At 51.0% G+C, this 18,057-nt stretch overlaps 1 protein-coding gene across 2 annotated transcripts in view; it reads right to left on the reverse strand.

Annotated features, from left to right (window-relative positions):
* The window catches only part of MTOR (mechanistic target of rapamycin kinase), a 1,008,697-nt gene that overhangs the window by 363,711 nt on the left and 626,929 nt on the right, over positions 1–18,057 (reverse strand). For both annotated transcript variants that reach the window (XM_085609875.1, XM_085609873.1), the window contains one exon: positions 236–375. In XM_085609875.1, the coding sequence (XP_085466001.1) occupies positions 236–375 (140 nt within the window). The remainder of the gene's footprint in view (positions 1–235; positions 376–18,057) is intronic.

Raw genomic sequence — 18,057 nt, forward strand, 5'->3', positions numbered from 1 at the left:
CAGGACCAGCCGGGACATCCAACCTGAACAAAAGACTAACAGGTTACTAAGGGGTCAGCACCCTCTTTAAAATATCACGGACGAAGCTTCTCCTCACCCACAAAAAGCACCACAACAGAAGGGTATGCACTCCCACTCTCCAGTACCTATCACCTTATCCCACGATCCTCTGCTCCCAGAGTCCTGTGGGCTTCAAACATGCATGAGCCGCCACAAGGACACGGCCCCATCTTACCATTCGCCAAGTGCTTCCAAGCAACGCATGCGGCCGAGCATCAACTCGGAGTCATCTTTGTTCACTTCCATCTTCTTGTCATAGGCGAGAAGAGCATCTTCCCACTCGTGGAGCTTCTCGTACCAGGTGGCCTGGATCTCCTAAAGGGCAGAGATGGAAAAGTGAGACAGGAGGTTCAAACAGAAAAGATACTGAGAGGAAAGAGTAAAACTGAACGTAGGAGCAGAAGAGGAGAGGACAGAGTGAGGAATCACTAGAAGGAGCGAAATATGAAGGGGACATTTACAGTAGAGAGCTACAGTGTGAGAGAGAAGTTGTGAGGGGTGAGTTACAAGGAGACCGAGAGGAGTGTGCAAAGTGAGAAGCAAGACGAAGAGAGGACACTGGGTAATGAGATTACCAATAAAATGCAACACTAAGAGGAGGCTGGAAGAACAAATGAAATAGTAGATACAGAGTAGAGTGAAGCCAACTGAAGAAGGAAGTCTATAAAGATAGAGGAGTAGGAATCACAAAGAGGAGCAGGACAATAAGACGATAATGAAATTAAAAGAGTGAAAACGTCAGATAGGAGAGGTGAAATGAGGTTAGAGAGAAGAGGTTGGTGAAGGACAAACAGAAAGCAAAAACGAAAAGATTAGAAAGTAGAGGCTGTATGCGAGGGGCAAGACAAATGGAGAACAGGAAGAGAAGGGGTGCATGGCAGTCAAGAGAAGGAGGAAACTGAGAGGACAGAGGTTCAGAGGATTCTGAGACTAGACCAGGATTAGTTGGGGGAAAGAATACCAAAAGGATGAAAGACACAAGAGAGAGAAGTATAGAGGACAGCAAGAGGATCTGTCAGAGAGGGAAGGTAGGGGCTCGGGTAATTGCAAAGAATAGAATATACTGGGAAAGACAAACAAACCAGGGAAGGAGCAGAGACAGAAAGCAGAAACCAGTATCGGAGCAAGAGGAGAGGTTGCTCAGGGCAAAGAGGAGAGACAGGAAAGTGTTGTAAATTGAAACAACGATGTGATTAAGCATTTACTAAAGACATTAATTCCCCTTTTATAGATCGTGTTTTCTCTGTTATGTTGACCGAAGCTTGGACTCCATTTTGTATTGTCATGCTTTCACGTGTTCCCCACGAGAAGAGTCCAACCTCTGTGTTAGTTGCTCTTGCAATCTGCCTAGTAACAGTCTATAAATAGCTCCTTTGTCTATCTGGCACATGCCCAGACTTGACCACATCTGTTATCAGTTAGCCTTGCTTGACCATGTTTTCGCGGGCTCAAGGAGTGCGTTAGCTCCGCCCACATATTGATTCAGTATCGAAAATGACCATAAATGGTAATGTTCTTCGGCCTCATGTTGTATCCACCCACTTATGAGCCCCTCTGTTGTGTATAAAAGGGGACCATGTACGAAGGTTCTTTGTGCTACTCTATGCAATACTGAAGAGTGTTGTGTGGATTGTAGGACCACCCTTAAGGGTTAATAAATGCTGTCTTTGTACTTTGCAGTTTCCGTGCCAACTTCCTTATAGATTCCATTACAGGAGAGCGAACCCTTGTGTCCTGCGGGCCTAGCTGGGGCCTGTATTCATCAATTGGCGCCCGTCACGTGGGGCTCATCGGCGACTCGGATGCTCGAAGGACTGGTCGCGACGAAGGTGAGGAACTGGGCCGGGGACGTGATCACTGCCAGCGGCGCCTTAGCCCTGGCATCCCAAGGTTTTTCTTCCTTCCCTTCCGAGCTGACCGTCTGGGTGGCGCCGGTCCTCGACTGAGACCTCTTCTGTCGGTCTTGCCGTGAAAGCCGTTTGGGCGATTGTGGAGCTTGGCAGTTGGAATCTGGACTCTTGATTGGTAAGAACCGGTGTACGGTACTTGCTCCGAGTTTTTGAAGCCTGATCTGGCTATTTGAATTTGATTTGTGATGACTAGTCATATTTTGTATTTGTCTTTGTGAATATATATGCGTTGCAACACATATAGGCAGGTAATGTGGAGAGATTTCTCCGGAGCTGTGTAACTTTGAACGGCGCAACGATTAAGTGCCATTTTTCTATAATATTGCATATTTTGCATTATTTCTGAGCATGCCTGCTTTCAGCGCACTCCGTAAGTGGTGTTGCTGTTTTGGGAACCGGTTGAACCTCGAGGAATCTGCTCCAGCTCCCCCAGAGGGGACTCCTAATAGGGATATGTTAGACCTGTCAGCCCTTTGGGTGGTCCCTCCTCATCATTATTTATTTTGTCCCACTTTTGCCTCAAACCCTGTTTGAATTTTTCCTTTTTGGGAACCACCAGACTTTTTAGTGTTGCTACAGATTCAGGGAGCCATTTTAGCTACCCCTGAAACTTCTGTCTGAGGGCCTGAAGCACAAAATGGTGGCCTCCTGTGACATCACCAGCATCCACTGGAACCTACCAGCACTTTCCAGAACCTTCCAGGAGATTCCAGAACTGTGTGACAGTTGGAAACCGTTTAGAATGTTGGGAGGATAAGAGAGGCAGTTGGCAGTTGGAGCTGGCAGTTGGCACCTGACTGGTGAAGAGAGAGGAGCACAACAGTGAAGGAGGAAGGAGTGAAGCAGCAGGGGTGGAAACTTGTGCCTGGAGTGGGGTCCATAAACCCACCCTTGATACTTGTCCCTACTGATGGATCCCAGCCTATAGCCCTGTGTGGGAAGAAGTCAGAAGAAAACCATCCTAAGGACCTGGACAGCAGGAACAGGCCTTAGAACCAAGAAGACAGCAAGATTCTGACCTGAGAACTGGTTTCCCTGGAGCCTGGCGTCGAGTAGCCGAAGACCTGGAGCCCGAGGTGGAGAAGCGGCGCTGACTGAGGTGGCAGACGTCGTACCCGGAGCCGCCTGAGGTCGTAAGAGGGCGCCGGCGGAGGTCGAGAGGAATACCAAGGGTCGAGAAGGAGGTGAACCGAGGTCGAGTGAGCGGCGTCATCGGAAGGGTGAAGTCCGCCCTCCGGAGTCGTCGGAGACCGAGGTGGAGGAGCACCGGGGGTCGGGAGTGAGGATCGCACTCCGGAGTCGCCCGGAACCTGTGAGGAAGAGCACCGGAGGTCGGGGGTGAGGATCGCACCCCGGAGTCGCCGGAAGTCGACATCGAGGCCAGGCCGGCCGACGTCATCGGAGCCGAGAGCGCCATCGGACCGGAGCCGCCCGAAGTCGACATCGTGAAGAGACTGCCCGACGCCGTCGAATCGGAGGTCGAGATCGAACCGAGGCCACCGACATCGGACCGGAACCGCCTACCGGCGTCGTCAAAGAACTGACATTGTGCCGAGGCCGCCGAGACCGAACCGGAACCGCCTCACGGCGTCGACACGACTCCAGCGGCGTCGGAACATCAGAAAAAGGGCAGTAAGTGGAGTAGAGGGCGCCTAAGGCCCTGTGGAGACCTGAGAGACTGCTCTAAGGGGCTAGGGAGGTGCTGAAACCCACCTGACTGTGCCTGGGGTGAACTGGGACTAACCTAGAGAGGTTGTGTGGAGAGGAAAGCCAGGGCATTGGAATTCCCCCCTTTGATCTACCTCAGTTTAGGCCTCAGCCTTTGCCTCAGCCAGGGAGTAGGACCCCCCAAGCCTTCCACACCCTACAAGCTGTGCCTGGGCCAAATCAGCCCTTAAGTATTGAAGTGTCATCTGATTCATGAGTGTTACTGTATACTTCTAATTATTTATTGGGGATACTGTATTTATTAAGTTCTTATCTATTTATTGCTGCACTGAATTTATAGGTCCACAGGACTTGTTGGTGTACAGTATTTATTGGTACAGTATTTATTACCTCAAAGTATTTAATTGTTTGTATATATTGCACTTGTATTTATGCCCTGTTATTTATGATCACCCCTATTTATTTCAGCAAACAGCAAATATTTATTTGACCTGCTCTATTTAAGAATTTGTATATTGTGATTGTTATTTATTTTCCCAATCAGCAACTAAGAGAAAAAGATAAAGAAAGGATATTTTCATAATTTTTACGGTGTAGAGTCGTTTTTGGAACGGATGCACGCATGGTTATTGTATGGGTATATTGTATGCTTAGCACTGCGCCTGTTTCCTGACCACTCGAGCCAAGCTACCACAGTGTGTTCGGGGAGTCCACCACCACCCTGCGGAGTGGGAGTGGGGCTGTTTCCAACATAAATTGGTGTTCAGTGGTGGGATAGAGCTGTGCCTACATATACTCAACAATAACTGTGGGTAGTCCATAGGCCTACACCGGGAGTTTTCTCACAGCGGCCTTCCTAATTGTGGGTTTTTGTTTTTCCAAATTTACTCTGGTGGTGGGAGGAGGTATTACTAAAGGTACCCCCCTGCATTGTTACTGCACAAAACCTGTCCTCTAACCTGAGTGGGCAAGATGGAGTTTGTTCTTGAAAATCTAGACACGTACACTGTGGCTCAACTCAGGGAGTTTTGCCAGCGAGAGGGGGTGTACTGTCCCCCAGGAGCAAAGAAGGGTGCACTTCAAACCAGCTTAAGGGCTTGGGGGGAGGCACGCAGGGAAAGCAAGGCTGAGGAAGAAGACAGGGATGGAGAGCCTGACCCCGAGGGGGCTGAGATGTACCAACCTGAGGTGGGGAACCTGTCCGCAGGGCCCAGGACACTTTCTAGGGGGGGCAGCCGTGCCTCTAGCGGGGGCTTGTCTGAAGTGGAGTTAGCAGACCGGAGGGAGAAAAGACAGCTCACATGGGACTTAGCAAAGCTGGAGAAGGAAAAGGAGGAGCAGAGGATGGCCCATGAATTGCGCCTGAAAGAAATAGATCTTCAGATTTTGCGAATCGGGGCACAACCTGTTCCCAATGGTGGCAGCCAAAACCAAGAGTCCACCAGGGAATCCAAACCTTACCTGCCAAAGGACATTGTAGCGAGCTATGGGGCGGGTGACGACATCGCCAAGTGGCTAGCAGCCTATGAGGTCTCATTGAGGGCCCATGGGGTTCCAGCGAAGTATTGGGGAGGGGGACTGTATAAATACATGCCTCCAGCTGGTAGGGATGCTTTATTGGCCCTCGAAGAGGATGAGCAAACCCACTACCCCACCATGAAACTGGCGCTCATCAGGAAGTTTGGACTTACTCCGGAAAAGTACAGACAGAAGTTCAGGGGTAGTCACAAACTGGGCACACAGAATTGGGTGGACTTTCTGGACTATGCAAAGAAGGCACTGGAAGGTTGGATTCAAGGCAGTGAAGTAAGGAACTACGAGGAGCTGTTTGACCTAGTATTGAAGGAACACCTACTCGAGAAATGTTTCCCTGAACTGCGGCAACACCTGGTGGATAGCAAGCTGACCAGTCCCCGGAAGCTTGCTGAGGAGGCGGACATTTGGGCTAGTACCCGGGTGTCCACAAGGGGGACTGGAGGGGATACTCAAAAGGCCGGACAGGGCGCCCCCCAGAAGAAAGAGGGAGGGGAAAAGAAAAAGGAGTTCTCCAAAGGCCCCCAAAATAACTTCCAAGGGAAGGGAACAGGATTCACCTCTAAGGCTAACCCACCCAGAAACCCTAATCCTGGCCAGAGTCAGCAGCCAAGGGTTGTCCATTGCTATGAGTGCGGTGGCGTTGGACACTATAAAGGAGATCCGAAGTGTCAGAAACGATCACCCCCTCCCACTGGAGGAAAGCCCCCCGGAGTAGCTAGTGTAGTGCTCGGGGAGGAGATGCCCTTAACTAAGGGAAGGGAGTGGGCGGGTGTCACTTTAGTGTCCCTGGGAGAACGGGAGATGGTTCCTAAGATCCAGGTGCCCGCAAATACCGCAAAGTATGGGCAGTGGATCACCATCAACGGCCAAAGAGGGGAGGCTCTGAGAGACACAGGAGCCAGTATGACTATGGTGCGTAGCCAGCTGGTGTCTCCAGAGCAGGTAATTCCCGATGTACTCCACCCAGCCGCGATGGCTGACGGCAGAACCGGTCACTATCCCGTGGCTGAGGTTCCCTTTGAATGGGGGGGGGGTTGCAGGTTCACTTCGAGTTGCCGTAAGCCCTGCCGTGCCAGTCGATTGTCTGCTGGGCAATGACATGGAGCACAACGCTTGGAAGGAGGTGGAATACCGGACTCATACCGAGATGCTGGGTACACCTGACTGGGCCTGTGTTAGCACAAGGTCCGTGACTACCCGAAGAGGGAGTTCATTCCGGCTGGAGCCTGGAACAAAGGCCCAGCCAGCTGCCAGTCAAGGGAAGAACCGAGGACAGGAGGAGCCTGCCTCGGCGTCTCCACCCCGTAGGACGGATAGGCCACCGGAGGTGGTGGACCAGGAGTCTGCGGAGGGGGACGTTACCAACCTGGAGAACCTGCCCATCCCGGCCGAGTGGCACGTGGAGGGAGGCCCGTCCAGGGAGGAATTCTGCCAGGGCCAGAGGGAGTGCCCTACCCTTGAGGGGCTTAGGCGACAGGCCGAAGCCCAGGCAGCAGGGAACGTTGAAGGGAACTACAGTGTTTACTGGGAGGATGGCCTCCTCTACAGTGAACCCAAGGCACCCCTACATGGATCGTCACGAGCCTTGGTAGTTCCTCAACGTTATCGAGCCTTCCTTCTGGAGTTGGCTCACGAGATACCATTGGCAGGACACCTGGGGCAAGACAAGACCTTCGCCCGTCTTGTCCCACACTTTTATTGGCCTCAGATGAAAGTGTCGTCCGATACCTACTGCCGGACATGTGTGTCTTGCCAAGCCAGTGGGAAAACAGGGGTGAAGCTGAAAGCTCCCCTGGAACCACTTCCTGTCGTTAGCACCCCCTTTGAAAGGGTGGGCATCGACATTGTGGGTCCGTTAGATCCACCGACTACAGCTGGTCACAGGTTTATCCTGGTTCTGGTGGATCATGCCACACGGTACCCAGAGGCAATACCTCTGAGGACCATAACAGCACCTGTTGTGGCTAGGGCCCTGATGGGAATCTTTACCCGAGTGGGTTTTCCCAAGGAAGTTGTGTCCGACAGGGGGACCAACTTCATGTCAGCGTACATGCGGGCCATGTGGAAGGAGTGTGGAGTGACATACCGGTTCACCACTCCTTACCACCCCCAGACCAATGGTCTGGTGGAGAGGTTTAACAAAACCTTGAAGGGCATGATCAGAAGTCTGCCTGAAAGCCTGCGGAGGAAATGGGACGTCCTCCTACCCTGTTTACTTTTTTCCTACAGGGAAGTGCCACAGAAGGGAGTGGGCTTCAGCCCCTTCGAGCTTCTGTATGGGCACCCTGTACGTGGACCTCTCAACCTGGTGAGAGACGGATGGGAAAGAACTCCCAGAAAGCTTCCCCAGGATGTGGTGAGCTACATGCTGGCCTTCCGGAGCCAAATGGCTAAGTTGTGGAAGCAAGCTTCTGACAACTTGGAAGCCAGCCAAGCAGTAATGAAGGCGTGGTATGACCACAATGCTCACCCGGTGGAGTTGGAGCCTGGCCAGAAGGTGTGGGTGATCGAACCAGGAGAGCTTAGCGCCCTCCAGGATCGCTGGTCAGGACCCTTTGAGGTGTTGGAGAAGAAGGGTAAGGCTACCTACTTGGTGGACCTGAAGACCCCTCGTCAGCCCCTGCGGGTGCTGCATGCCAACCGCCTCAAACCCCACCACGAGAGGCCCGAAGTCATCTTGATGATGGTGACTGACGGAGGAGAGGACGTGGAAAGCGAGCCTCTCCCTGATCTGTTTGCGTCTCAAGAAAAGGATGGGTCGGTGGAGGGAGTGATTCTCTCCCCATCCCTAACTCCTGAACAGCAGGAGGACTGTCGCCAGGTCCTGGGGCAGTACTCCTCGTTGTTCTCCCTTGTCCCGGGTAGGACTCACCTGTGCGTCCATGACGTGGACACAGGAGACAGCCCACCTGTGAAGTCCAAGATCTACCGGATGTCAGACAAGGTGAAGGCCAGCATTCATAGTGAAGTCACTAAGATGCTGGAGCTAGGAGTGATTGAACCTTCTAGCAGCCCCTGGTCCAGTCCGGTGGTGTTAGTACCGAAAGCTGCCCCACCGGGTGCCCAACCAGAACTGAGGTTCTGTGTGGACTACCGGGGACTGAATTCAGTGACAAAGACTGATGCTCATCCGATCCCTAGGGCGGATGAATTGATTGACCGGCTGGGAGCTGCCCAATATCTAAGTACCTTTGACCTTACTTCGGGGTACTGGCAGATCTCTTTGACAGATGGAGCAAGGGAAAGGTCAGCCTTCTCCACGCCCAATGGCCACTACCAGTTCTGTGTGATGCCCTTTGGGCTCAAGAACGCACCTGCCACGTTTCAGCGCCTGGTAAACCAGATCCTCACCGGAATGGAGAGTTTCTCTGCTGCTTATCTGGATGACATAGCCGTCTTCAGTAACAGCTGGGAGGATCACTTGCAGCACCTGCAAGCTGTTCTCCAGGCCCTGAGACAAGCTGGATTGACGATCAAGGCCAGCAAGTGCCAGATCGGGCAGGGGTCGGTAGTGTACCTTGGACACTTGGTGGGTAGGGGAACGGTGCAGCCCCTCCAGGCGAAGATCGAGGCCATCATGGCCTGGGAACCCCCCAAGACACAGACTGAGGTCCGAGCATTTTTAGGCCTCACGGGTTACTATCGCCGCTTCGTGAAGGGGTACGGTACCATCGTAGCCCCTCTCACGGAGCTAACGTCCAAGAAACAACCTCGACGGGTAGTCTGGACGGAGGCTTGTCAGCAAGCCTTTGAGAGATTGAAGAAAGCCATGTGCGAGGCCCCGGTCTTAAGGGCCCCAGACTTTTCCAAGAAGTTCATTGTCCAGACAGATGCATCAGAACATGGCATTGGGGCAGTGTTATCGCAACTCAACGAAGAGGGTCTGGATCAACCCGTGGTCTTCCTATCCAGGAGACTACTTCCCAGGGAACAGAAGTGGAGTGCAATAGAGCGTGAAGCCTTTGCAGTGGTATGGGCTCTGAAGAAGTTGCGGCCATACCTGTTTGGCTCGCACTTCCTGGTTCAGACCGACCACAGACCCCTTCGTTGGCTGATGCAAATGAAGGGGGAGAATCCCAAGTTGTTGAGGTGGTCTATTTCCCTACAGGGGATGGACTTTCAGGTGGAACATCGGCCTGGAGTGGACCACGCCAATGCAGACGGTCTCTCAAGGTATTTCCGCCTTAGTGATGAGAACTCCCAAGGGGTTGGGTAGCTCTCCCCACTTTCAGCTGGGGGGGACGCGTGTTAGACCTGTCAGCCCTTTGGGTGGTCCCTCCTCATCATTATTTATTTTGTCCCACTTTTGCCTCAAACCCTGTTTGAATTTTTCCTTTTTGGGAACCACCAGACTTTTTAGTGTTGCTACAGATTCAGGGAGCCATTTTAGCTACCCCTGAAACTTCTGTCTGAGGGCCTGAAGCACAAAATGGTGGCCTCCTGTGACATCACCAGCATCCACTGGAACCTACCAGCACTTTCCAGAACCTTCCAGGAGATTCCAGAACTGTGTGACAGTTGGAAACCGTTTAGAATGTTGGGAGGATAAGAGAGGCAGTTGGCAGTTGGAGCTGGCAGTTGGCACCTGACTGGTGAAGAGAGAGGAGCACAACAGTGAAGGAGGAAGGAGTGAAGCAGCAGGGGTGGAAACTTGTGCCTGGAGTGGGGTCCATAAACCCACCCTTGATACTTGTCCCTACTGATGGATCCCAGCCTATAGCCCTGTGTGGGAAGAAGTCAGAAGAAAACCATCCTAAGGACCTGGACAGCAGGAACAGGCCTTAGAACCAAGAAGACAGCAAGATTCTGACCTGAGAACTGGTTTCCCTGGAGCCTGGCGTCGAGTAGCCGAAGACCTGGAGCCCGAGGTGGAGAAGCGGCGCTGACTGAGGTGGCAGACGTCGTACCCGGAGCCGCCTGAGGTCGTAAGAGGGCGCCGGCGGAGGTCGAGAGGAATACCAAGGGTCGAGAAGGAGGTGAACCGAGGTCGAGTGAGCGGCGTCATCGGAAGGGTGAAGTCCGCCCTCCGGAGTCGTCGGAGACCGAGGTGGAGGAGCACCGGGGGTCGGGAGTGAGGATCGCACTCCGGAGTCGCCCGGAACCTGTGAGGAAGAGCACCGGAGGTCGGGGGTGAGGATCGCACCCCGGAGTCGCCGGAAGTCGACATCGAGGCCAGGCCGGCCGACGTCATCGGAGCCGAGAGCGCCATCGGACCGGAGCCGCCCGAAGTCGACATCGTGAAGAGACTGCCCGACGCCGTCGAATCGGAGGTCGAGATCGAACCGAGGCCACCGACATCGGACCGGAACCGCCTACCGGCGTCGTCAAAGAACTGACATTGTGCCGAGGCCGCCGAGACCGAACCGGAACCGCCTCACGGCGTCGACACGACTCCAGCGGCGTCGGAACATCAGAAAAAGGGCAGTAAGTGGAGTAGAGGGCGCCTAAGGCCCTGTGGAGACCTGAGAGACTGCTCTAAGGGGCTAGGGAGGTGCTGAAACCCACCTGACTGTGCCTGGGGTGAACTGGGACTAACCTAGAGAGGTTGTGTGGAGAGGAAAGCCAGGGCATTGGAATTCCCCCCTTTGATCTACCTCAGTTTAGGCCTCAGCCTTTGCCTCAGCCAGGGAGTAGGACCCCCCAAGCCTTCCACACCCTACAAGCTGTGCCTGGGCCAAATCAGCCCTTAAGTATTGAAGTGTCATCTGATTCATGAGTGTTACTGTATACTTCTAATTATTTATTGGGGATACTGTATTTATTAAGTTCTTATCTATTTATTGCTGCACTGAATTTATAGGTCCACAGGACTTGTTGGTGTACAGTATTTATTGGTACAGTATTTATTACCTCAAAGTATTTAATTGTTTGTATATATTGCACTTGTATTTATGCCCTGTTATTTATGATCACCCCTATTTATTTCAGCAAACAGCAAATATTTATTTGACCTGCTCTATTTAAGAATTTGTATATTGTGATTGTTATTTATTTTCCCAATCAGCAACTAAGAGAAAAAGATAAAGAAAGGATATTTTCATAATTTTTACGGTGTAGAGTCGTTTTTGGAACGGATGCACGCATGGTTATTGTATGGGTATATTGTATGCTTAGCACTGCGCCTGTTTCCTGACCACTCGAGCCAAGCTACCACAGTGTGTTCGGGGAGTCCACCACCACCCTGCGGAGTGGGAGTGGGGCTGTTTCCAACAGGATATGTATGTGAAGCATGGTCTTTCTTCCATAATGTACAGCACAGTATGGAGGAAATATACAAAAAAAGATCCTGAGTTGCGATGGCCTTTGTATGGATCGTTTGATATACGTAAGATTGAGTATGTGGAACAGTGTATGTGTAAGCGGCGTGCTCGTCAGGATATGTTTGAGTGTGTGCGGTTGTGGGTGAAGGAGGTGCGTGAGCGAGAGAAGCGTGAGAAAGCGCTGTTTGATAAAGAACAACGGAAGAATGATCATGTGCGAGCACAGGAAGCGAAGCGTCGGGAGGACAGAGAGCAGACGGACAGGCAAGAGAAGGAGCGTAGGCTACAAGTTTCGGGACAATACGCTGTTCGGCAGCCACTTTATCCTGTCCTTAATAATCTTGATGATGATTTTTATTTACTAGATCGCTCTCCGCCCCCTTATGTCGGCGCATCTGCTCCGAGGCCGCAAGATTCTGTCCCGGGTACGGGTAAGGTAGATACGCGGTCCATGTTATCAGCCGAGCAAATGGCTGAGCTTCGGCAAATTTCCTTCCGTGCACTTAACGGCAAGATATCCATAGAGGAATTATTCCATACTTGGGGGCCGTGGCAGGAGAGAGATAAATTGTATTTTCTGGGTCATTTTGCGGAGGAAGTGATTGATGCTTTCCGGAAACGTTCTGGTGTTTTTGAGCCCGACGAAGTGTCATCGGATGCTAAAGCATTGCGTAATGGTGTTTTCTCTTTTTCTAAGGCTCCAGATACGGCTCGGCGGCTGTTCGCCTTGCGGGACGAGGTGCTGGTCTTTAAAGAGAAAGCGCGCCAGCGAGCAGGGGAGGAGAAGCAGTCGGATTCGTGCACAACAGAGGGCCACTCATCCACCTCCCAGTCAGATAAGGATGGCATAGTGCATGTTAAACCAATGCGAGAGGCGGCGCCTTTGTATGTTCCTCCTAAAGGAGCGGGGACTAGCTCGGACATTACCTCCGCCGATGCTAAGGGATATTTTGTGTATAATTGGGTTTACACTCCATGGCATAGGGCTGATGTTATGGCATTGAAGAATGCGCTGCCCGACCCCCGCAAGAATCCAGCGGCCTTCTATGAAGAAGTCGAGGGGGCCTTGAATTCTTGCGTTATGACTTTAGCAGATATAGATTTGTTCTTTGGGCTTATTCTACCACCAGATATGTGGCGATCTGTGCGAAAGGTAGATGATGTTGCCACTTTTAAGGCTCGATGGTCTGAACTGGAAGATGAGGATAGGGAGAGGAAGCCTGCGCAGAAACCGCCCCAGAATATTTTAGATCTCCCTGCTGCTATTGTGGCTAAGTTGAAGACAATTATCCCCCCTAAAAAGATTGACAGGAATATGTTAGCTGCATGTAAACAGAAAGTTGACGAGTCAGTTGCGGACTTCTTTACGCGCTTTGAGGAGACGTTTCACGATTTTAGTGGACAGTCGCTTACCGACGATACGGGACGCCACCTTTTCGCGGATAAATATGTGGCTAATCTGCTGCCGGCAGTTGCGGCCCGTCTAAAAGCGAGTGAAAGTTCTTGGTCTTCCGCTACACCGACGGCCCTCCTGACTATCGCTCAGTATTATGAGCGTCAGGAGCAAGAAGCGAAGGGCCAGGAGGAAAAGAAATCGAAAGATTTGAAAACAAAGGTGATGTTGGCACAAGTCTATGGCCCGCCTCGACGGGCTAGTAATAGAGGTAGGGGAGGATCTTATGGTCCTCCCTCGGGCCGGTCTGATTTGAATAGGAATCAATGTGCGTATTGTAAGCAATCGGGTCATTGGGCTAGGGACTGCCCGGTGTTGCATGCATCGCGTCAGGGGCATACCCCCGGTGGCCCGCGAGGTAGAGGGGGTTTCTCCAACTTCCGAGGGAATTCTAACGAACAGGCTTGTTTTGACTCTGCTGGGCAGCACCGAGATAGATCAAATGTTTTCGATCGCCAGCATCAGTATCAAGCGTCAGGGATTGACCGGTCGGGGTACCATGACTCTCAGCATGCATAGGAATGCGTTGGATGGGGGTTAGAATCAGTTGAGGTGCCAGTCGATCAGAAGGGCCCTTATGTATCGGCTGAGGTTTTGGGCTCTACTGATCAGTTCCTAGTGGATACTGGAGCGACACGTAGTGCGCTATCTAAGCAATTGGTTCCGGGGGCTCCCCCATCCGGCTTAATGGTCACATCGGTAGGGTTTGACGGTACGCTCTCCCGAAGCCCTCTTTCACAGCCCCTCATGTTTAAGGTTGATTCTTTTTCTGCACCTTGTCCGTTTCTGCTTGCCCCGTACACACCGGACAACATTATGGGTCTTGATATGTTAAAGCATTTTAGGGCTACGATCCGCTGCTCCCCTGCTGGTGTGCGGGTAATATTGAATGACAATTACCCCCGATCTGAACGGATGTGTACGATGTCAGAGGATGCGCTGTTATCTACCCTCCCTCGTGCTTTGTGGGCGACTTCGGATACTGATGTAGGACAAATGGTGATTCCACCGGTCCACATTAGCGTCCAGGAGGGGGCGGTGTTACCACGCCTCCCACAGTACCGTATTTCCCAGGAGGGGGAGGAGGCTCTCACACAGATAGTGCAGGATTTGATAGCGGTAGGGGTAGTGGAGGAAGTCCCCTATAACATTTGTAACAGTCCGATTCTTCCCATACTGAAAAAGGATACGGATGCCAGAGTTTATCGATTCATAATTGATTTGAGAGAAGTGAACAAGATCGTGATACCTCAATACCCAGTGGTTTCTGATATCACGACATTGCTTACCTTGGTCCCGCCTACGGCGACCATGTTCTCAGTGATTGATTTGAAAAATGCCTTCTTTTCCATTCCCATTCACCCTGATAGCCGATATCTTTTTGGGTTTACATTAAATAATAGATCTTATCGTTTCTGTAGGATTCCCCAGGGCTATACAGAAAGCCCTAGCATTTATAGTCAGGCTTTGAAACGACAATTGGATTCCTTTTTTCTGCTCGAGGGGGTCGCCCTCATTCAATATGTTGATGACATCTTGCTGGCGGCTGACACTCTGGAGTTGTGTGAAAAAAGTACGTTATCCTTACTTTCTTTTTTAGCGTCCCACAATCATAAGGTATCTAGGAAGAAATTGCAATTCTGTAGACCAAAGGTGACTTATTTGGGTCACCTTTTGTCTAAGGAGGGACGTGCACTCACAAAGGATCGTATCCAAGTAATTTTGGATACACCGAGACCGTCCACACAGAAGGATGTGCGTGCATTTTTGGGCCTTGTTTCTTTTTGTAGACAGTGGATATTGGGGTTTTCGCACATAGCTAAGCCATTGTTAGCCCTTTTGACAAAGGACACGCCTATCCCAATCCCTTGGTCAGATGAGTGTGATACTGCTTTTGAGCAACTACGACAGGCCCTTTGTTCAGCACCAGTGTTAGGGACCCCTGATTATGCAAAACCCTTTTCGTTGTATGTGCATGAGAAAGATGGATGTGCATTGTCAGTTTTAGTGCAGATGCACGGCGATAAGCAGCGCCCTTGTGCGTATTTTTCGGCTGTACTTGATCCTGTCGCCCGAGCATTACCAGGGTGTTTTCGCTCGGTTGTGGCGACAGCTGTGTCAATACGCCAAAGCGAGGGAATTGTGTTATCTCATAAGCTGTTGGTATTAGTCCCCCATGCTGTTGATGCCCTGCTTAATCAAACAAAGACGCAGCATTTGACCAGTGCCCGTTTAACGGGATATGAGTTGACACTTTTGGCTCCTCATATTACGTTGAAAAGGTGCGTAACGTTAAACCCGGCAACATTGTTGCCATAACCCGAAACCCAGCCTGAGGCGCGGAAAGCGCATGATTGTATTCTCGTGACTGAGGAACAAACAAAGGGTCGTATTGATCTCCAGGATACGCCCTTTCCAGATGTAGATGGAGAACTGTGGGTGGATGGATCCTGTCTGAAGCTACCAGATGGTACGACTTCAGCAGCATATGCAATTACCACATTACAAACGATAGTGGAGACAGCACGCATACCACAGAAATCAGCTCAAGCAGCGGAACTGATAGCATTAACACGAGCATGTGAGCTCAGTACAGGACTGTGTGTGAATGTTTATACAGATAGCCGCTATGCCTTCGGAGTAGCGCATGACTTCGGCCTACTCTGGAAGGAGAGAGGGTTTTTAACGTCACATGGAGTACAGATAATGCATGGAGAGTTAGTTCATAACCTTTTAACTGCATTGACATACCCAAAGAAAATTGCCATCGTTAAGTGTAGCGCCCATAGGAAAGTGGTTGATAAAGTTGGAGAAGGGAATGCGTTAGCGGATCGAGTAGCACGGGAGACTGCGATGCAGCCCGGTACTACTGCCATGTATGTAGTGAAGTCACAGGTGGAGAGATGGCATGATGCGAAGGAGGAAGTGCGAGAAATGCAAAGGACCGCTTCTGACAAAGAGCGGGAACAATGGGCTAGCGAGGGAGAACTGGATGACGAGGGTTGCTGGAGAAATAAGCAGATGGATAGATGGAAATTACCCACGGCCTTTGTACAACCTATGGTTCAGATGGCACATGGGCTAGCACATGTTGGAGCTTCCGCAATTGTGAAATTGCTTACCCAAGTCTGGGAGCATCCAGAGATTGCTAGCACAGCAAAGAGGGTGGTGCAGACCTGTATGATTTGCCTGAGGTATAACCCAGGAAAGGGTACTCGAACTCCAGCAGGAGGGTTTGTGACACCCACTGCACCTTTTGAGGTTCTGCAGATGGATTATATCCAATTGGAGCGCTGTAATAATCTGAAGTATGTTCTAGTAGTGGTCTGCGCTTTCAGCAAATGGGTTGAAGCGTACCCTACGAAAGACAATACTGCGATGACTACTGCGAAGATGCTGCTGAAAGAGTTCTTCCCTCGGTATGGCGTCTGTAGACTTCTGTGGAGTGATAATGGCCCTCACTTTGTAGCGGATGTTATAAAGTACGTCTTGAAGGGCCTAGGCATCACTCAGAAGTTCCACGCCGTGTTTCACCCTCAGTCTGCAGGCCTAGTTGAGAAGTATAATGGTACACTGAAGCTTAAGATCGCCAAAATTCAAGCTTCGACGTCTTTGACTTGGCCAGACGCTCTGCCACTGGCGTTATTGTCAATTAGATCAGTACCGCACTCTCGAACTGGCTATACGCCATATGAGATTGTTTTTGGACGCCCAATGAATATTTGGGGTCCACCCAGACCTAAGGCTGTGTATGATGTACCTTGTGTAATGATGAGCGATTATCTGGCACAGTTAACGGATAACTTGGTTTCTATCCATCAACAGGTCCGAGAGGCGCTCCCTGATCGGTCTACCGGCGAAGGACATGGTCTCCGGCCCGGTGACCATGTCATGGTGAAAGTCTTCGACAGAACGAACAGTTTGGAGCCGAGATGGGTGGGCCCTGAGCAGGTCCTCCTCGCCACGAGGACGGCTGTGCGAGTCTCCAACCGAAAGAATTGGATCCACTCTCTGCACTGTAGGAAGGTGCCGCCCGGATTGGTGGAACCTGCCGTGCTGACCGATCAACGAGAAATTTTGGCTGCAGAGACAGGCCGTGCTGCGGAGCCAAATGCCACTGAGGAGCTCTTTCCGGACCACGCGACTCCTGGAGGAAGGCGATATCATCTTCGACCAAGGAAGTGAGTTTTCCAGTACCGGGACATACTGTCAGAACGGCCCTTGGGTTAGTGAAACGGAGAGCCGATGAGGCAAGGGGGGGGGATCAGCCCTGCATTAGTGTAGCGACACCCGTCTTGGCCCGCTGGTGAAGAAATCAACCGCTGCCCAAGGGGAAGAGTTCTGACAGACTTTTAGTTTCAGGAAGATATTGGGTTTTATTTTTGTTTTGATATGGAGAAAAAGAAAATCCTTTGTGCATTAGGGTTCATGTTGACAGTAGCCATTGTTGGGATAACCACATGGTTCGTGGAGGATGTAACTCCCGCTCGGAAGATTCTTGTGTTGACAACTCCGGTGCCTGAGGAGCACTACTTTTATACATTACCGTATCAAGAGTTGAAGCATCGACAATCTTACTTGAATAACACTTTCATCCAGATGCTGCATCATACCCACGTTGCTACGAATGCTACGAATTGTTGGATATGTGGGATGATGCCAGCTCATCAGAAGAAAGGAGGAACGCCATTTATACCACTTCCTTTCTCTCATAATGGCTCTTGTAGAGCATGGTATACTTTGCTTTTTGCCACTCGGAAACCGACAGTGGGACGATTGCTTTTTAGACTTAATAAAGAATGCCATCAAGACAAAAATGGGTATCCACAAGCGAATGGGACAATTTGGGAGTGGGAAGAGTACCGACCAGACAATGAGTCCATTCCCTACATCTTCACGAACACAAGAGACACTGTGGGAAAAGACAAATTTGTGATCCAAGTAGCACAAGCTCAAGCGGACCTGTGTGTCCAGAGTGTGGGTTCCATCCCTGTTGGTGTTAGTGATTGCATTACTGTTTTGAATATTGATGGGTTGAACAATAGTACCTTCTTGGCCTCCCATAATACGTATTTTGTGTGTGGAAATAAAGGTTATTACCGTCTGCCGGCTGGGTGGTCTGGGGTATGCTATGTATCATTTCTATTACCTCCTGTATTCCTAGCACCCG

This window comes from Triturus cristatus, chromosome 1_2, assembly GCF_964204655.1.
Source record: "Triturus cristatus chromosome 1_2, aTriCri1.1, whole genome shotgun sequence".
Classification (NCBI taxonomy): domain Eukaryota; kingdom Metazoa; phylum Chordata; class Amphibia; order Caudata; family Salamandridae; genus Triturus; species Triturus cristatus.